This window comes from Nematolebias whitei, chromosome 11 (assembly GCF_014905685.2).
Source record: "Nematolebias whitei isolate Nwh7 chromosome 11, NemWhi1, whole genome shotgun sequence".
In the NCBI taxonomy this organism is placed as follows: Eukaryota; Metazoa; Chordata; class Actinopteri; order Cyprinodontiformes; family Rivulidae; genus Nematolebias; species Nematolebias whitei.
This window is the reverse complement of record NC_056508.1, coordinates 38880164-38899067: the sequence shown is the minus strand read 5'-3', so window position 1 is coordinate 38899067 and position 18904 is coordinate 38880164. Positions and strand designations below refer to the sequence as shown.

Below are 18904 nucleotides of genomic sequence, written 5' to 3'. Positions count from 1 at the left end.
GTGGGTGGGTGGGTGGGTGGGTGGGTGGGTGGATGGATGGATGGATGGATGGATGGATGGATACTTTATTGTCCCCAAGTGGAAATTTGTCTTGGACATAAATTATGTAATAATATTTTATTATAATTTAACAATAGAATACTAAAATGTTATATAATAATAATGTTTCAACATGAATGAACTTTTTCTTAATACAAGAAATTTATATTTTTGAAAGCATGATAGTTTTATGTGACACGCCTTGTCAACAAAACCGACATTTAGGAGCAACACAGGTTTCCTCATGAGAATCCCAAAATCTAAATTTTATTTTAGCTTGAGCAAACACACTGAGAGCAAGTCTGTAAACATCCATCCATCCATCTATCTATCAGTGTTCATTATCTTCCATTGTTCTGAAGTTGGGTCTCGAGGGCAGCAGCTTGAGCAGGGAGGCCCAGACATCTCTTTCCACAGACATCTCTTTTGGGAGGACTCCAAGGAGTTCCCAGGCCAACTGAGAGACGTAGTCTCTCCAGCATGTCCTGGGTCATCCCAGAGGTCTCCTCCCAGTTGAACATGCCCCAAGCACCTCCCTAGGGAGGTGCCCAGAAAGCATCCTTACCAGATGCCCGAACCACCTCAACTGGCTCGATGTGGAGGAGTAGTGGTTCTACTCCAAGTCTCTCCTGGATAACCCAACTTCTAACCCTACTGCTAAAGAAGAGTCCAACTACTTTTGAGAGGAAACTCATTTCAACCACCTGTACCAGCGATCTCATTCTTTCGGTCACTGCCCAGAGTTGGTGACCATATGTGAGGGTAGGAGTGACTGACCGGTAAACAGAGAGCGTTGCCTTACAGCTCAGCTCTCTCTTCACCACAATGGACCAGCACAGAGTCCACAATACTGCAGATGCTGCACCAGTCTGTCTGTCAATCTCGCTTTTCAACATGACAGTTATTATTTTAAGCTTACATTCAGAATATAATGTCAGCCTTCCCACAAATGGGTCATTCTCATACTAAACTTAACAAACACTATCATTGAAGATGGGCTGGGTCACTCTTTAGGGGTCCTCAAGCAGCTTTTTATTGCTTGATTGGAGTTTGGTGATTCCTGAGTTTATTCAACTATTTCTAGGTTGTTGTTTTTTTTTTTATAAATTAAAATAAGGTTTGGCTATGGAAATACCAATAATCACATTTACTTGAATTTAAAAAATGATGTCTGTGATTTCAATGAATATTCTTCTATCCACTGAAAATCAAATAAACAAAACAAAAAAAAAACCAACAACAACTAAAAACCAGAAAACTGTCCATTAGGTTGTATGTGAAGTGGTTGCAATGGATTGAAATTCATATATTAATGCAGATGTTCCACATCATTCTGACTGGTTGTTTTTCTGCTGCTTTTAATCAGTGTTTTGTTGACACCTGTCTGTATTTGAGATGGTGTGCAGTATTACAGAAAAAGCCCAACCTCGGCATGCATAAAGGGCTCACCCACACATAGTTACCACCGTCGTTTTATGTTTTTGTTTAGTTTTTGATGTCATGAGGGGCTGTTCATTGGTAAAGTATGAATGAAAAATATTTATTCTCTAGGGACAATTTGCCTGTGGCATTTTGCAAAATGCTTCTTATAAACCTGTTCAGTTTGTATGAACAAAATAAACATTTACACATATATTTTAAACTTAAAAACCTCCTGAGATGGATGACAGGTGTGTCCATTTTCTAAACTGTCTGTTTGTAGCAAAGTCATGTCAACAGTGAAGACATGATGACAAAAAATAAATACATAAATAAATACATAAAGTTGATTAAAGTTACATTTCTTACTCCTAAAAATATCTATACAAGTAAGACTAGAAGAAAACGTCAGTATCCTGTATCATTTTGTCATTATTCTTCTTGTAGTATTGGTAACTGTATTTTATGGTGTATTGGTTTGTAGTATACGTTTTTAATATTATGACGTCCCTTATTACAAATAGTAGCACTAATAAATGATTAGCAATGAAAAACAACATATATGCACAGTGCAGTATTAACATATGTACAGTGCAGTATTAAAAAAAAGGAAGAAAATGACAGGTAAGCCATGAATTAAACAAAGCGTAAAATACTGCAATAATGTGATACTTGAAAATAAATAAATAAATAATAAAACATGATAGAGGAGTTGGACGAACTCATGAAGACAAAAGAAAGAATAGAAGTTATGCAGGTATTTTACAATATTTACAGCTTTAGGAAGACTTGTTTGAGTACTTGTATGGGCACAAATTCCAGTCATATATATTTTTGCTGGTAAATCTGACTGTGTAGTTGTGAATTACATTTTGTAATCTTGTAAAATAAAATGACTGAGAATTGCTGCTTGGAGCATGAGTAGACAGGAATGTGTACGAGTAAAAAGATTTGTATATGTAGAAAATAATTACAAACGTTACAAATTCTTTTTTTGTTTTGTTTTGTTAAGGTCTGTTTACAGATGCGATCAAAAAACTACGTGTAAAACTGCGCTCGTGTTCCCTAACTTGCGTGAGTTTCACCTTGCAAGTACAAATTATGGCAAATCATTATTTGATTGTTTCTTCCTCTCAGCTGACTGGTCAATGTCATGTCAATCACAAATTTAACAATCCATTCACAGAACAGATGGGTTTTGCTGTCAGGGTGGCACTTTACTGAGCTGCAGGGCCTGAAAGGGTAGTACATTTTGAAGATGGGAGACGGCATAAACGCTACCGAACATGCAGCCATTATCTTTTACACACTTCTTCCTTTTCGGGTCAGGGGTGTCAGTGGTGCCCATATCCAGCTATCACTGTGCAAGAGGAGGGCATAGCATCATAATTTGTCAACGAGCAATGATGATTTCTGTACAGTAGTCCCTCGTTTATCACAGGGTATTCGTACCCTAAAGCCCCGCGATAAGTGAAAAAACACAAAGTAGGAATAGTAGTACAAGTATCCTGATGCATGCTCAATAATCCAGGTAGAAAAAGTTGTAATCCAGTAGTACAAGTAGTAAGTAGTAGGTTTTAAACCCGTTCCACACTCTTGCAATATTCTAAACAATGATTTTAAGCTCTAAACGCTCTAAAAAAAAAAGCACAGAATGTCATGATCTCAGCTCTCTGCCTCTGACTGCCAGCACTCTCGACCACGCCCACTTCTCCGCTGCAGAGCGGAGATATGACACACTGCAGGAGGAAGCTTCTACTGGAAGCTGTGGGCGCTGCACACAGGTGCAGCAGGTGCTAAATAATTCAAGATCATTTATTGTAATTAAAAATTACCTGCCGATCGTGTGGCTCGTCCATCAATCAGCCAACTGTGTGTCATGTCCAATCTTATTTTGAAAAACCGTGATAGAGCGAGTCCACGAAAAACGAACCGCCAAGTAGCGCGGGACTACGATATTGTTATTTTAATGTCGTAAAATGTCTTAGATAGTATGACTGTTTTGGGTGCCTACTGACTGTGAAACAAGTCACACCTTAGGGATAATAAAGATTCTTGAACTTGAACTTATACTTGCAAGTTGAATCTCACACGTAAGTTAGGGAATTGGAGCGCAGAGTTTTACACGTAGTTTTTTTGCTTTGTTTCTGTAAACAGACCTTAAAACGAAATGTTGTAACTTGCATAATTATTTTTACAAATACCTATCTACACATGCTCAAAGTAGAAATGCTCAGACATTTTATTTTATAAGGGTACAAAACTTAATTCATAACTACGCAGTCTGATTTACAAACACAAAATATAGACAGTATGACTGGATTCTGTGCCCATATGCTTGACAGATTTTTTACGCAAAGAAGAGAAGAAGTTAATAGAAGGAAGGCTTTCTGGCTGCTCCTTAGTTTTTCAAGAGTTTGACTGTGGGCCAGGATTTGGTTTTAAAATTGACTAACTGCAGAAGATAAATTTGCCTCTTACCGTAGTATCTCGGCTTATCAAAGCAGAGAAGACGTACTCCAGTTGGAAGACAATTACCAAACTCTGATCATTGGCCAGACTGAGTTCCAGGCTGCTACGCAGGCCCAGCATCTGAGAGGGGGATGACGTTGCTGAGCTAGAGAAAGCAGAGAAATGTGGATGTGTAATGTAGGTGTGGAAAATATGAAGCCATTACTTAACAAATTACATTTCTTTTCTTAAATGTAAAAGGTTCTAATATTGCTTATCATATATCTGTATTGTGTAATAAAAAAAAAAGAAACAAAATCAATGCACTGGGAGATTTACAAGTGCTTACTAAATGTTCCCTGGCAAGCACTTTCCTCCTGTGTGAGGACTGGAACAGCACTCTTGGTATTCGTCATTCACAGTTTGCATACACCATAGGCGGGAGCATATTGTGGAGCGCTAGCGTGTCACGAGGTGGGGCTGGGTGCCTTTTATTTCTACACTTCACGCACTCTCTGGAGCCACTTTTTCCGTCCCTTTCTCTGCTGTCGAGAACCAACCGGCAATGCAGACTGTCAGCTGTGACTGGCTGCACCAGTGAAAGTCAAACACCATAATTACTGCCTTCCCTGGTGTTATCATACAAACTGTATTTACAACAAACATTTTTGTCTTCTTTACAAGAAAGAAGGAAGAAAAAAGGAAAACATTTGTTGTGATGATGATGATTATTGTTATATACCACAGTAATCAGGCACAGATTGCCGGCCATGTGTTTGTTGTGTATTTAAATGTTTGTGCATACCTTTATATGGTAGTAAGACACCCATATAATCGTATACATAATCATCACTTCCCTGAGGCTTGATATGAAGCAGCAAACATAATACATTCTGATTTGGGTGCCCATTTTTTTTTAGAGGTCGTGTGTCTTTTTCTAGAGGTTCAGTGTATTTTGGGGATTTATTTATTTATTTACCTTTGATAGTCTTTTTTGATTCATACCTCAACTGTTTTGTGCATTGCTCTTTCAAAAAGCAGCATGAAATATCCCACCCAATTACCCTGACGGGCGCAGCTTAAATAAGAGCGCTCGCAATGACAGAAATGTGTGGAAAAATGTCAGAAAACACATTCAGTTCGTGAAGTGGCTTCAGGTAATGTTGTCCGGTGACAGCATGTGGGCGCACAGTATTATGTTTTCAACCAATTAGGTACTTTGGAGACAGCACTGTCAGCACCAGAGCATTTCTTAATGCCCGTCACAGTGGATTTCATTAAGAAAGGACAAACTCAGAGCATAGAAAAGTATCAAAATTAGGACATTACAATATAAAAATTGAAAATATACCCTTTACACCTTCCACCACTCAACATTACATATTTGTAACAGCAGCCAACACAGCCCCAATTCTCAAACTCTGCCTTAAAATAGAGCTTGTATCACAATTATTCCTAGTGGCATTACCTTGTATAGCAACTTGTTGAAAAGAAATGTATAAGGGGAGGGGGGACGTGTAGATATCAACAACAGGAAAACAAAGGGGCAGGAATGGTACACCTTCTTAATATTCATGAAAAATAGAATATTTTTCAACCAAGGCAGTTCTGCTTAATGGCTCGCTGATACACCCACACAACTCGTTAATTGAAGCTGATGGCTGCTGGTTCTGTGATCTGGTCAGTTTTGCTTGACCACAACAGTGGCTACAGAAGAAAGAAAGATGTTGTGGCGTAACCCACAACATTTCTGAAAGAACTTGGTGTTTTTTTGTTTTGTTATTTTGTCAAAGATGTTATATAGTTGTTAAAAGATCCGAGAAGCTAAAAATATTGACATTTTAAACAAAAAAACTATATATATATTTATCATCTATGATTTTTTTGTTGTTGTTGTTTTTATTAGGATTGTATGTTTATAGTGGGATAGAGGTAAGATTGTTCTTTCTTCCTAATAAGCATATTTATCTACAAGATTATTTATTGTTTCTCTCAGTAAATCCAATGGGAAACAGCAGATGCAGTTTATGTCTCCCTGCATGAAATGAAACATCAGTGGAGGGTGGGATTCTGTGCAGTATGGCGCACTGTGTAAATTATAAAGCGAACACTGGTAAGAAAATGAAAAAGCCTTAAAATGAGAAGGGGATTTGTTCTTTAAACACATTTGCTTGACAACTTCAAAAGCCTGGCAAACATTTTAAAGTTTGTCTCAGTGTATTCCTATTGCAATGCATTTGGGGCAACCCTGTTTTGCCATTGAAAATTTAATGTTAGTACTTCTTAACAAGACGACTTGCTAATAACTAAGCTAGCACATTAAAGGCATATAGAGAATTTTGCACCTGACTCTGATGTGAGAGTAAATATGAGTTTCCTTTTTATAGAGCAACATTCAGGCTGGTAATTAATTTAAGGGATTACACTGACAGACTTGCTAAACTTTGCACTATAAAATTCACTGATTGCTGCATCAGTATTTACTGGGAAAAAGGGTATCTTTTAGAGCGCAATTAAAATGGTTGCAGTAATTGCTGAGTGGAGGAGGTGCATGTACTGAGCAACAATAAAGGGAAGAAAAAGGGATCCCTTATTTATGTTATTTATGTATAATTCCAGGACAAAAATACATAATACACCGATCATTAACCCTGATATCTAAATTAAATGACTGGATGAAAGTTAAACAATCCAAGACTTCTAACTACTAAATGAGTCACACAATAGTTGTCACACTAAAACTCTTAATTTTCAAGTTTTGTTTGAACATTTATTGATGTTTATTTAGTTGGTTAATTTGATGCACAACAATGTCTGCAAACTGGGACGTAATTGTCAGTATCTTCAATGAGGTAATAGCTGAGTGCATAAGAACCGTAATATTACCAAAAAATCTCAATGCTGCACTATACATAGCATTCCTATTTGCTACTAGTTTATTGAATCATAAATGTTTGTAATATCCCAGCCATAAACATTCAGCTACTGAGTGACCCATTGGGCATGTCCGTTTTTTTTATTCTAATAAATATACTTTGGCTTTAAAAACATTTTACTCACTCATGTATGCTCTCAGATATTGAAACATTCCCAAACAGTAACACAGTTGAATGTGGAATTCTTGAACTGAAGATTATTGTTCCATAAAAACATATTAAAATAAAAGTGTATGTATCAAATGAACAGTAGTGGCATGTAAAAAAGACTGCTTTGACCTATTAAGCAGGTTCTTATTGTAGGAACCATTTTGTTGCTACAACTAACAGATGTTGTGTGGTTGGTAATATAAATCAGATCTATTTGTTCTCTACTTGATGCTAATTTGAACTGCTCCTGCTAGATTGCTCTTGTTTTTTTAATAGATGAGCTGTTTGCACCTGTGTTTGTACAGCAGCACCATTTTGGAAAGTCATTTGCAGAAATGAACATCCTCATTGCTGAAGGTATTTTTTTTACCACAATGGTTACATTGCAGGATTAATAGCACTAATAGAAAACAAACAGATACGGCATTTGAACTATAAACTCAGTACACTGTAGTAATAAGACAAACATGTAAAACAAGAAATGTACTGTATATCAGTACAAAACAAATAAAGACAAGTGTAAAAGAATGAGGTAAAAAAAAAAAACTCTGTCAAGACATCTTCCACTATTATAGATAAAATACATTATTGCACACTACGATTTTTTGAAAATACAGTTTTTGCTGACTTTATTAGATAAACTTTCAATCATATGCTATAAATGAAACAGTGTCTGAAGAGCCTGATGAAATATGACAAAAATAATCTCTACAGAAAAAATGCATATCTGTGAGGTTTTTTTTCTGACATTGAAATTTTGCTCTACCATCCCCTGCAGCTCTACTATAAACATACGTGTTCTTTGTGCTCACCTGTCCTTGACCAGTGTGCTCTTTTTAGAGGAACTGTCTGTTCGCCCTCTAACTCCTGAAGCAACAGGCTCCAGCACCACCACTTGGGGTTTATCAAGGAAACACCAGCCATTGTGCACGCCAACGTGGAGCCTCCTTTCCTGGATGACAACTGTCCTTTCCGTACCCTCTGCTCCGGCCTCTTTCTGAGAAAGAATGAGAATAAGACGTATGTTACACACAAAGATCTGAAGTAGTTCACACAAAGTGTTCTTACAATAGCTGAGCTGAACACAGCACCTCAGACTGAGGAAGTCTTTCGGATGAAAGACGAAACGTTTCTACAATGTGTTTTGTTTTGTTTTTTTGAATGTCCAGAGGACCAAATTTAACTTTTTTAGATTTTTCTACCTGGATTATTGAGCATGCATCAGGATGTTCTTACAATAGTTTTTTTTTTTACAGTACCGGTACGTATGGTTGAAATTTGTAGAACTTGTTCGGTCGTTTTGCCATGGTAATTTTAATTTTTTTTTGCACTAAATGTTATGTTCATACCAACCTAGTCTGCTCAACTGGATCTCTGATCTCAATACCAACAAGCACATTTAGACTCTGCTAGTCAACTGCGACTGCACTTACTGCACTGGTCCTGTGGCTGAATGAGGACAAATTCCACCAAACAACTTTCCACCACTGTGCAAAACCCTCTGAAAACTAAAGGCTGCCAGAACAAAATAACAGCACTCGTGATTTTAGCTAATATATTTAAAAACTGCCAATGCATAGTTAGTCAATTTATGATTTATTGCATTAAAATATTTTTAAAACTAAAATTTTAAACTACATCTGATGTCACTACCAATAAAGTAATAAAGTACATCCTATTTTTCTACTTAAGTATTTCAAAGAAAGTGGTTACAGTTTGTACCAATTTTCTTTTCAGCCAACAGTCAGGTCATTGTGTTCTTTTCCAGACTGACCATCAGAGGTCTTGTACCATTTGTGCCACTCATGGTGCACTATTACAGAGAACTGAGTCATGTTCTTCAGTAAATGCTGTCCCTGTACAGACGAGAGAAGTGTATCTTTGAAAGACTTTGACTACTTGGTGATTACATAGTTATTCTTCAAAAAATATAATGAAAATTCCTACAAGCCTACATTCGTCACGAATTTAACAAAGTTTAACAAGTGAAAACAATTTAAATTCCAAAATGTACGCAGAGTTAAAGTTTGCATAAAGTTTTTTTTTATTTGTTTTTTATTCTTTCTTAAGATGTAGTTGAATTCAGTCCATACATTTTGTAAATAACTTAATTTAATCAATGTATGATCATTGATATTTGGGTTTGCAAAGCTTGCTATATAAACTGTATTTTTGTTTTACATTAGTAACAAACAGTTCTGTTGCTGGTTTACAATGAAAATGTTTCTCACATGTGAAAAACTAAAGTAGACCACCATTAAAGGGTTTTATATGGTGAATGATGCACAGCTGTGGTCTGTTCTATTTGTGAAAGTTCAAGTTCATGTAGGTTTCACTGTCATTTCACCACATGTGGTACATGAGGTGGAACAAAATTGTGTACACAGGGTCCCAGTTACATCCAACAATGGCAAAAATGTAAAGTGTAAAAAGAAACAGTAAATACGGATCTAAGATATAAACTAAGATATACGCTAAAACACATGTGTCAAACTCAAGGCCTGAGGGCCAAATGTGGCCCTTGTTGACATCTCATCTGGCCCCCAAGATGATATGTTAAATGAAAAATACTTTAATCACTTAAATTTTTTCAGTAATCTTTTATTTAGATGCCAAAAGTGCAACAGACAACATCAAATGAGACCAATCGAGCTCTTGTTGAGGAACCTGTGATCAAGAAAGGAGTTGGGTACTTAACTTGAGTTAATGTAGATTCTGAGACTGGCCTTGTTTTGAAAAAGGTTTTAATTTTGGCCCCCGTTTGTAAGTGAGTTTGACACCCCTGCGTTAAACGAATGCCAAATGGTACGCTAAAAGATCTAAGATATATGCTAGTCACTAATAATGTAAAACCAGTGGTTAATCTGAGCCGGATCCTGCCGGAACAAGAGCCGGGAACTCTCTCATTTTGACCCGTTCTGTTCCGGCAAACTCTTTGTTCGGATCCGGCAGCTCCGCCCCTAAAAGTTCAAAGTCATTGCGCATTTTTATTTTGATTATTTATTAAAAAATACAACGAGAGGAGACGTTGCCCTTAGTTCGGTGGGCCCAGTCTGTGCAGTGGATGTTCCAGCAGCAGCACATGCGGCAAACCAGCTACACGCTCCTTCGAGGAGCAGGAGAGGAGCCTCTAGACGGGGTGTGAGGACGGAGGGACAGATGGTCTTACGCACAGAGATTCTGTGTAGAGTCCTTCTCTCCTCCTCCTCTCCAAATATTGTCCCTAGTCAGTGGGACTGCACACTGAAAAATACCCCCTCTCCCCTCCTCTCAAACCCCTGAAACAGAAACAATCATTTATTCAACAGAATAAATGCATGCCCTATGGACAGTGCACATTACACACAGAAACATCTCCAGACAGCTCTAGCGCGCACACAATATCAGCAGGTGTCTGTACTGCTGACACATTTCAGACATAATTAATTAAAAAAAAGCTTACTGTAAAAAAATAAATTAAAAATACAAAGAGAGAAATGTTTGATGCGTTATTCGCATTATGTCACGTTTCAAAACAACGGCGCTAATTTGTCAAAATAACAACAGCGATCAAAATGTCAAAAAGACAGTCCAATTTACTTTAATAAAAAAATGGATGGATGGATGGATGGATGGATTGTCTTTAGTTGGACAACAGAGAAGCCTTCAGGTGCTTCAAACAGTGCCATGAGACTGGAGCAGGAGCGGAGAAGAGTTCAGCTCAGAACTGTGAAGTGAGGGGAGGGGAAAGTGGGGTTAGGACACGTGACAGAATCGGAGCTGCTGCACACACAAACTCCTGTTCCTCTCCAAAATAGTAATTTTATTGTTTACAAATGTAGGTAAATGTTGATGTATAACAACCCGTTAAAATACACCAAAATGCAGGAAATGGCATCTCTGTTATTCAAAATTTTCTGTGAGGGGACTCACGGATGCCTCCCCCCAAATCCCCCCCCTCCCCCCACCCCCGTCCTCAGTCTACGGGTTCTGCACTTAATGCTTCTCAACCTCCTGCCTGAGGGGAGCGGGGCAAAAAGTGTGTGTGCTGGGTGAGTGGGGTCCTTCATGATACAGGTGGGCCCCTTCCTGCATCTGGAGGTGTAGATGTCTGTGATGGTGGGGAGGCTGACTCCAACAGACTTCTGTGCAGCCTTCACCACTCTTTGCAAATCTTTTCTTTCTGCAGCTGTGCAGCCTCCATACCACACGTTGATGCTGGAGCACAGGATGCTCTCCACTGCACACCTGTAGAAGGAGGTGAGGACTGAGCTTCCCAGACCAGCTCGTCTCAGCCGCCTGAGGAAGTAGAGTCTCCGATGAGCTTTCTTGATCAGGCTGGTGGTGTTGTGGCCCCAGCTGAGGTTGTTATTCAGGTGCACACCCAAGTACTTGTAGCTGGAGACCACTTTCACCACAAATCCTCCTATGTTCAGGGTGACGTAGGTGTGTTTGTTCCTTCTGAAGTCCACAACCATCTCCTTCATCTTCTTCACATTGATGTGAAGGTTATTCGCTTTGCACCAGATCTCCAGGTGTTCCACCTCCTTCCTCTAGCTGGACTTGTTGTTTGTGATGCATCCAACCACTGCTGTATCGTCTGCAAACATGGAAACTATGTTTCCTATAAATGCTCAGGGTAAGGACTAAATGATCAGGGTAAGGACTTTATAATCATACCCTTTTGTCACATTTTCCAATGTGAGGTTTGGAACAATGAGTAACAAATTTGAAGACAGCTTTGGAGTAAATATAGGCTCAAGTCCTATGATGCTTGTCTAAATGAGTTTATCAAAGGTGTTGATTGTCTTTTGGCTGCTTCCTTCTAAAGGGGTCACCACAGCAAGTGAAAAATTTGGCAATTGTTTCACGTCAGATGTCTTTCCTGATGCAACCTGGGAAGAAACCTGCAGCCTCAGGATTATGAGACCACGGCACTGACTGCTGTGCTGTGCCGTAGCCCCCAAATGAGATTTCAATGTTTTCAATAATTGAAAAACAAATGATTGTTCTGAAGAGTAGTGGTGCAGTCCGACTGCTCTCCTATGTCTAATGCTACTGACAGCTCAATGTCTGACAGTAAAGTTTCTATTCTAACCCTAAAGTTCAACACCATCTTAAACTCCTCTTATCCCACTTCCTCCCATTTGTTTAATTTCAATCTCCTTTTTCTCTTCACAACGTCTTTTACTCCCACTCTCCCATTAGTTGTCTCTCTTTTCATTGTTATTCTTGCTCTCTGTCCCACCTTGCAGCTTAAATCCTTCTCCATATCCACCCACAGCTTCTCAATCAAATTAGCATATCAATTCAGACAGGTTTTCTTTTCTATAGGCAGCAACAGCAGGAGCAGCAGCCCAGCTTGCCTAGATACCAAGCAACCCACATTTATCACTGCTTGCTGTTGCTCTCATGTTACAATCTATGCACCATTCCTCTTTCTGCCTTTTTAACTACCTACCCTCATTTTTTATTGTCATTTCTCCTTGCCTTTATTTTTTTTTTACTTTTTCCGCACGCTGCAACCAACACATAATCTGAAATCTAAGTTTCATGATGATAAAATAAGATTCTTAAATAGTTTCTTTCTCCCTTTTCCTCTTTGCCATTGGAAAACTATCTCTAGGAAAGCTTATAGTCTAACTTCAAGTCCATGGCTCAGAGAATTCAACCTGAATAAAAGCCAGAGGAAGTGCAACAAAGTAAAACTTGTGATCTTTTTGTAAGTCCTCATGCTTTTTCCACATTATCTCCCCTTTTGCTGATTGTGCATTCTTCAAAGCCAAAAAGTTCAGCTGTGGGAGAAGAGTTTTATAGATGTTTTTATTTGACAAAACAACACTAATTGCAAAAAGAATAGCAAAACCTAAATATGGATTCCAATATTCTGTCATTTATTACAGATGACATGGCTTTGTATGTTTGCAGAATTTACCATTGTATTCAGTTTAATTTGTGCAAACTTGATTTTATTGCCTATATAATATAGAGATTTTTTTTTGGTACAGAGATATTTGTTGGTACTTCTGCACAATAATTAAAAACGCAACAGATGTTAGTGGCCTAAAGGGTCCCATTTTGTATCATCAGTCCCAGAAACTTTGTCTTGTCAGCATGCATTTTTGGAGAACTCATGACTGGCTTTTTGTGATTTTCCATTAAAAGTGGAGCCCTCCTGGGTCTTCCAAATAAAAGTTAAAAAACAAAAACAACTGGACATTTATTCTGAAGCTTAAGATGTTCCAGAATAAGAAGAAGCTTCAGAATAGAAGTCCAATAGTTTTGTTGTTTAACCTTTTTTTTTATTGATCATGACCTAAATGACTAACCTTCACCTGCAAACCTCCTGGGTCTTCCTCCATGATACTGACCGCACTGATGGTGCAGCCAGAAAGTGACGTAACTTGACTTTGGTGTTCAATTTAAATGGTTTTAGATGGTTTCCTTGGCTTTTTTCCACAATTTGCACGATTCATCTGTTAACCTAGGATTGCATTCTCTTTTGCATTCATGTTTTGGATGTCTCACTTTTTTTAATAACACTGGTGACTGGGGAGACAAGAACATGAAGCTGGAGATGGCCTTGCAGCCACATGGTTATCTATAGTCGTCTTTCTGAGTCGACAGACAGCGCTCACCTGTCTCTCTTCACGTTTTCTCCTCAATGTTTAACGTGGAGCACAAAACCAAACAAAACTACACAGTGCCTTTTAAATAACGTTGGATGAAAAGTAATCCTGATCTTGTAATCTTAAGGCTGCAGGCTTGAGACTGTTGCGTTAATAAAAGAGCATCTGGTGTAAAATGATTGCCAAATCTTTTATATGAGTCCACTCCCTGTAGTGACCCCTGAAGAAGAGAGCAGTCAAATGAATAACAACTTTTCATGAAAATTTGTTTCAATGAGCAGGAAAAGGACCAACAAATGTATCCGTGTCTGATACACGAGATAAAAAATGATGAGTACATAAGATCATATGTACAGCATAAACAGGACATGGTAAATTAAGCAGCCAGAACATTCTGGCTACAGAATTCTATCAAGGTAAAGCTTCAGCAGCATATTTTATTCCAGGTATCTTTATTCTTGCATCATGAAATTGTTGTAACTTGTACAGTTGCGTAAGGAAAAGGTTTCATTATCTTTTGTCTCACGCTGACAGAGTAGCAGCTATCAGCACAAGAGTGACAGGATATAAGTAAATAATTGCTTTCAGTGACATTCGGATCATAATGCATGCGTATATTTTCACAGTCTGTCTGCTTTTCTATTTTTCTTCACTGTAGCCTGTGAAGGATGACAGCAAAATGGCTTTATGTTTTGTTGGATGGGTCTGCCCTGAAGTGTATCAGACAGAAAATAAAAGACAGACAGAGAAAAAGTTGTTTATAAGACAGCTTCAGTAACGTGCTGCTTTCTGTTCCCTGTATCCATCCTCTCATTCAAGTTTCTCTTTCATTTATTACATTGCTTTTTTTCTCACTCTGTCAGTTCCTCTCTTTTTATACCCATCATGCATATTATCCTTTTTCTTCCCCCTCTTGCTGCTGTCTATTGCCGTCACAGATTTCTTCCTCCTTTGCTTGAAATATGAATATTTTAGAGCTAAGAAGCTTAAAGGGAACAATGAAACGGTCCCAAAGTTAAATTATCCTCCATTTCTATAGTCACAGAAAAGGGACTTCACTGACTGATGAGTGCACCAGCACAACATGGGTGTATCCTTTCCGTTGTTATACTTATAAAACCTTGTTGTCTACTGGACTGTTTTGTTAATCCCATTTCTGATATTTGCCATGACATGACATCTGAATATCTGATCTTGGTACAGGCACACATTTGATTCAGCTCTCAACATATAACCAACAATAAAGCTATTTATTTGTTCACTAAATGGTGAGTTAGTCATTATCATTCACTGTAGACAGCTAAAGGACATTAAAGTCTTGCCTGTTTGTGTGTGGGATCATTTATCTGTGGTGTTAGCTAAATATCACCTGAATCTCTGGACAGATTTTAATACAACTTCAGAAAGTAATCAATGGATGTACATGTAAATAACTTTTTTGGAGTCATCCCAGTTCAAGATGGCTACCTTAAAAGGGACCTTAAAAAACACAAGTATGACTATAACACCAGTTTTACATACCAAGCTAAAATGTGCTGTAGTTGTAGCTGAGAGTTATTTCATTGACAAATTTTGAGGGATACACGTAGCATTACATATTTGCTTAAAACTTTAGCAACTGTCAACACTGTGTGTCTGTTAGCAAACCACCTCAAGAACCACTGGACAGATTTTATTAAAACCAGAAAGTAATTATTGAATGAAAATCTAAAATTATGGTAACTACTTTTGGAGTCAACCTAATTCAAGATGGTTGCCACACTCAACTGACTTTATAAAATAGAAAAATAACAATAACTCAGAAATGTTTATAAATACTGAGCTAACATTTGGTGTGGTAGCAGATGAAAGTCATCCCCAGCACAAATTTTGAGAGCAAATATCTCACGAGATACGATTGCACTCAAAATTACATGGGGTTGCATATGGAATAAATCTTGTAAACTTTTTTTTTTTTTACATGATTTAATCAAAATAGCCATATTGCTGTCATTTATAATCATTAGATAAAACTAAAGCATGAACAGTGGAGGTTAAAATGCAGTTATTCAAGGTATACTAGTTTAGTTTTTAATTTTGCTCATTTTTTGGTACCTCTCTAAAAGTTTCGTTACAATCCATTGAGCGGTTCAGGAAATATTTTTACGAATGCTACAAAACTACAAACTCACAACAGCAAATTGAGGACTATAAGAGATAACTGGTTAAAGTTTAGGGCAGCACAGTGGTGCAGTTGATAGAGCTGCCGCCTCTCAGTGAGCAGGTCGCTCTGGTTTAAATCCCAGCCGGAGGCCTTTAAGGGTTGAGTTTGCATGTTCTCTCCGTGCATGTGTGGGTTTTCTCCGGGTATTCTGGTTTCCTCCCACAGACCAAAGACATGCATGTTAGGCTGACTGGTAACTCTAAATTGTCACTAGGTGTGAATGAGAGAGTGAATGGTTGTTTGTCTCATCAAAGTCCATGCTCGATAATCCAGGTAAAAAAAACAACAAAGTTAAGTCAGGTCATCTAAACGGTTTGTTTTTGTTGAAACATTGGTTGAATTTGTTTGATTTTTTACCTGGATTATTGAACATGAACTTTGATGTTTGGAACTACGTTGACCATGGCTGCCTCAGAGGAGTCGATGGGGAAGAGGGCGGACTCCAGAAACCATCTTATCATCAACAAACTGGTTGGCCCACTATGTGATTGTGTTACTTATGTGACTGAGTTTGTTGTGGCTCTTTAGACTGACGAAGTCTTTTGGATGAAAAATGAAACTTTTCAACAAACAGAAATCATCCAAAGGATCTGACTTAACTTAGATGTTGGGTTTTTTTTTTTGTAGTCTCATTTGTCTCTATGTGGCTCTGTGATGAACTTGTGACCTGTCCAGGGTGTCTCACCTCTCACACAGTGACTGCTGGGCATGAGCACCAGTGACCCCCGCGACCCGAAAAGGAAGAAGGGGTTAAAGATAATGGATGGATGGTTAAAGTTTATTATTATTGTTTTGGTCAGTTCAAAGAAAAGTAAAAAAATGTGTTACGTTTTCCTTTAGAGAAAATAAAAATAAAAACTATTTGTAAGTTGTTGTTTTTTTTTATTTTTATATATTTGATAATTATACCCATGGCCATAAAACCTATTAGGAGCAAGTAGGATAGAAATCTATTAAAGCAATACTTCTTAAAGCACAAATTCCTAACTTATTAGTTTTTCTTTAGGAAAAAAAAACCCACAATTTTCTTCTCAAATCTGTCTAGGAGATAAAGTGGAGAAAACTAAATTAAGCAACAGTAGAAGGCAACATAAGGTGGAAAGCCACCACAGTAAAAAAAAAAAAAAAAAAAAAAAAGAGTAGGGGGGGGGGGGTGTTATTATGCATAAAGTGCAATGATGGATGGTTTGTTTCTAAATCCAGTCTTTACAGTTTCCAAAATAAGTCCAAGATTACATAAAAAAAAAAGAACATATAAAGTTTAAGGTTAAACTTTGTTATTAAAATCCGTAAAGTGTAATACTATCATCACATATTAAAAACCAAAATTCTCTCGGATTTAATTTGCCGGCTCAGTTCCTAGGCGAGGCAGGTGGGAGACAGAGGAGTGAGGATGAAATATTAGTAAGCAAAACTAATTTAGCAGGGGACACTGTCATCTGAATATAATTGAACTGCTGAAAAAGAAAAGTGATTTGAGCAAATTTGGAAATAGCAGGTGAAAAAGAAATGGGCATCTGCAGCCTCATTATGGAACTTTGAGAGAAATCAATGCAGATTTTCTGATAATTTCAATATAATGTATTGCGTTACACTAACAGCATTAAATGAGAGAACAAGTTATATGAAATGGCTTAAAACAAGGATGTAGAAACCTCAAGACAAAGTGTGCCAAATATGATTGTTTTGAATAATCAACGCCACAGTCAATCAAATAATATATTGCATTAGACATTAAAGTAAACTTTTTTTTTTCCATTAATTCAGATGTACATAAAAAGCTCTCATCTGATTGATCAAAACCACATTTCTCCATTTTGCAGTCCACTGGCAATTTCACATCATCTCAAGTTTGGCAAATTCTGCAGAGATGAGGACTCTCTAAGCTCATGAGCAATTTGACCCGCTGCATCTCCAGGGGCCAGGGGCACTGCCAGTCCTTGGGTAGTGAACAGACTTCATTATCCTAATTGTCCATGCCTTTAATCCACACCTGTGTGTGGATAAAATGACATGCCTGGTGTTCAGTATTTTGTATTCAGAGCACTCAGGGTTGTTTTTGCATTGCATCTCCTAAATTCTGTCTCTGTTACGTGTGTTGTCGTTATTTTTCCCCCATTCAGAATAATATCTATTTTAAAATCTGTCATGCTAAAGTTTAAGCTGGACCCCTAAACAAGGTGTAAAATAAACCAAATAATAATATTTTTTGATACTGAAGAAGATTGGGAGAAGTGTCTTTTTAATCTTCTGCGCCAAAATTACTTTTTGGAGCTTTTTCTTGGCTGCTCTCTTCGGCAGGAGCAGCCACAACGAGTGGTTCATGGCTTCATGAACTCGCATGAAAGATGTGGCAATTATTTTACACTGGATGATCTGTCTGATGCAAACCTTGAGAATAACATTACGCACAATCTCATGTGCCGAGATGGCCTGACATGCAGAATGTGTTGTGAACAACTCTCAGCTACTAACAACTTACATTTTAGCTCAGTATCTGTAAAATCTATTGAGTTATAACCATTTTTGTGTTACCTTATGCTAAATGAATGATTGTTTGTTTTGTTTTTACTCTTTCACTGAAAATCTTCAAAGATTTTCCAATTTGTTAAAGGATAAATGAGTTTAGGCTAAAACATGCAAGAATGACTTCTATAAATCAATTTACAAAAATGCCAAAAGTCTTGCTACAAGTTCATAAAACAGGGCGGCACGGTGGCACAGTTGGTAGAGCTGCTGCCTCTCAGGGAGCAGGTTCAAATCCCAGTCGGGGGGGCTTTCTGGGTGTAGTTTGCATGTTCTCTCTGTGCATGTGTGTGTTATCTCTGGGTACTCGGGTTTCCTCACACAGATTAAAAACATGCATTTTAGGCTGGATGGTAACTCTAAATTGTCCCTAGGTGTGAGCGAGAGAGTGAATGGTTGTTTGTCTCTGTGTGTCCCTGTGATGGACTGGAGACCAGGGTGTCCCCCGCCTCTCGCACAGTGATGGCTGGACATGGACACCAGTGACCCATGTGAACCGAAAAGGAAGAAGCGGGTAAAGATAACGGATGGATGGATGGATGGATGGATGGATGGATGGATGGATGGATGGA

The 18904-nt window shown here is 38.0% G+C and overlaps 1 protein-coding gene across 1 annotated transcript in view; it reads right to left on the bottom strand.

Moving 5' to 3' along the window:
• The window catches only part of nphp4 (nephronophthisis 4), a 188119-nt gene that overhangs the window by 109067 nt on the left and 60148 nt on the right, over nucleotides 1–18904 (bottom strand). The window contains exons 7-8 of the mRNA XM_037684334.1: nucleotides 7808–7992; nucleotides 3940–4075 (exon numbers count right to left, since the gene is read on the bottom strand). Of these exons, the coding sequence (XP_037540262.1) occupies nucleotides 3940–4075; nucleotides 7808–7992 (321 nt within the window). The remainder of the gene's footprint in view (nucleotides 1–3939; nucleotides 4076–7807; nucleotides 7993–18904) is intronic.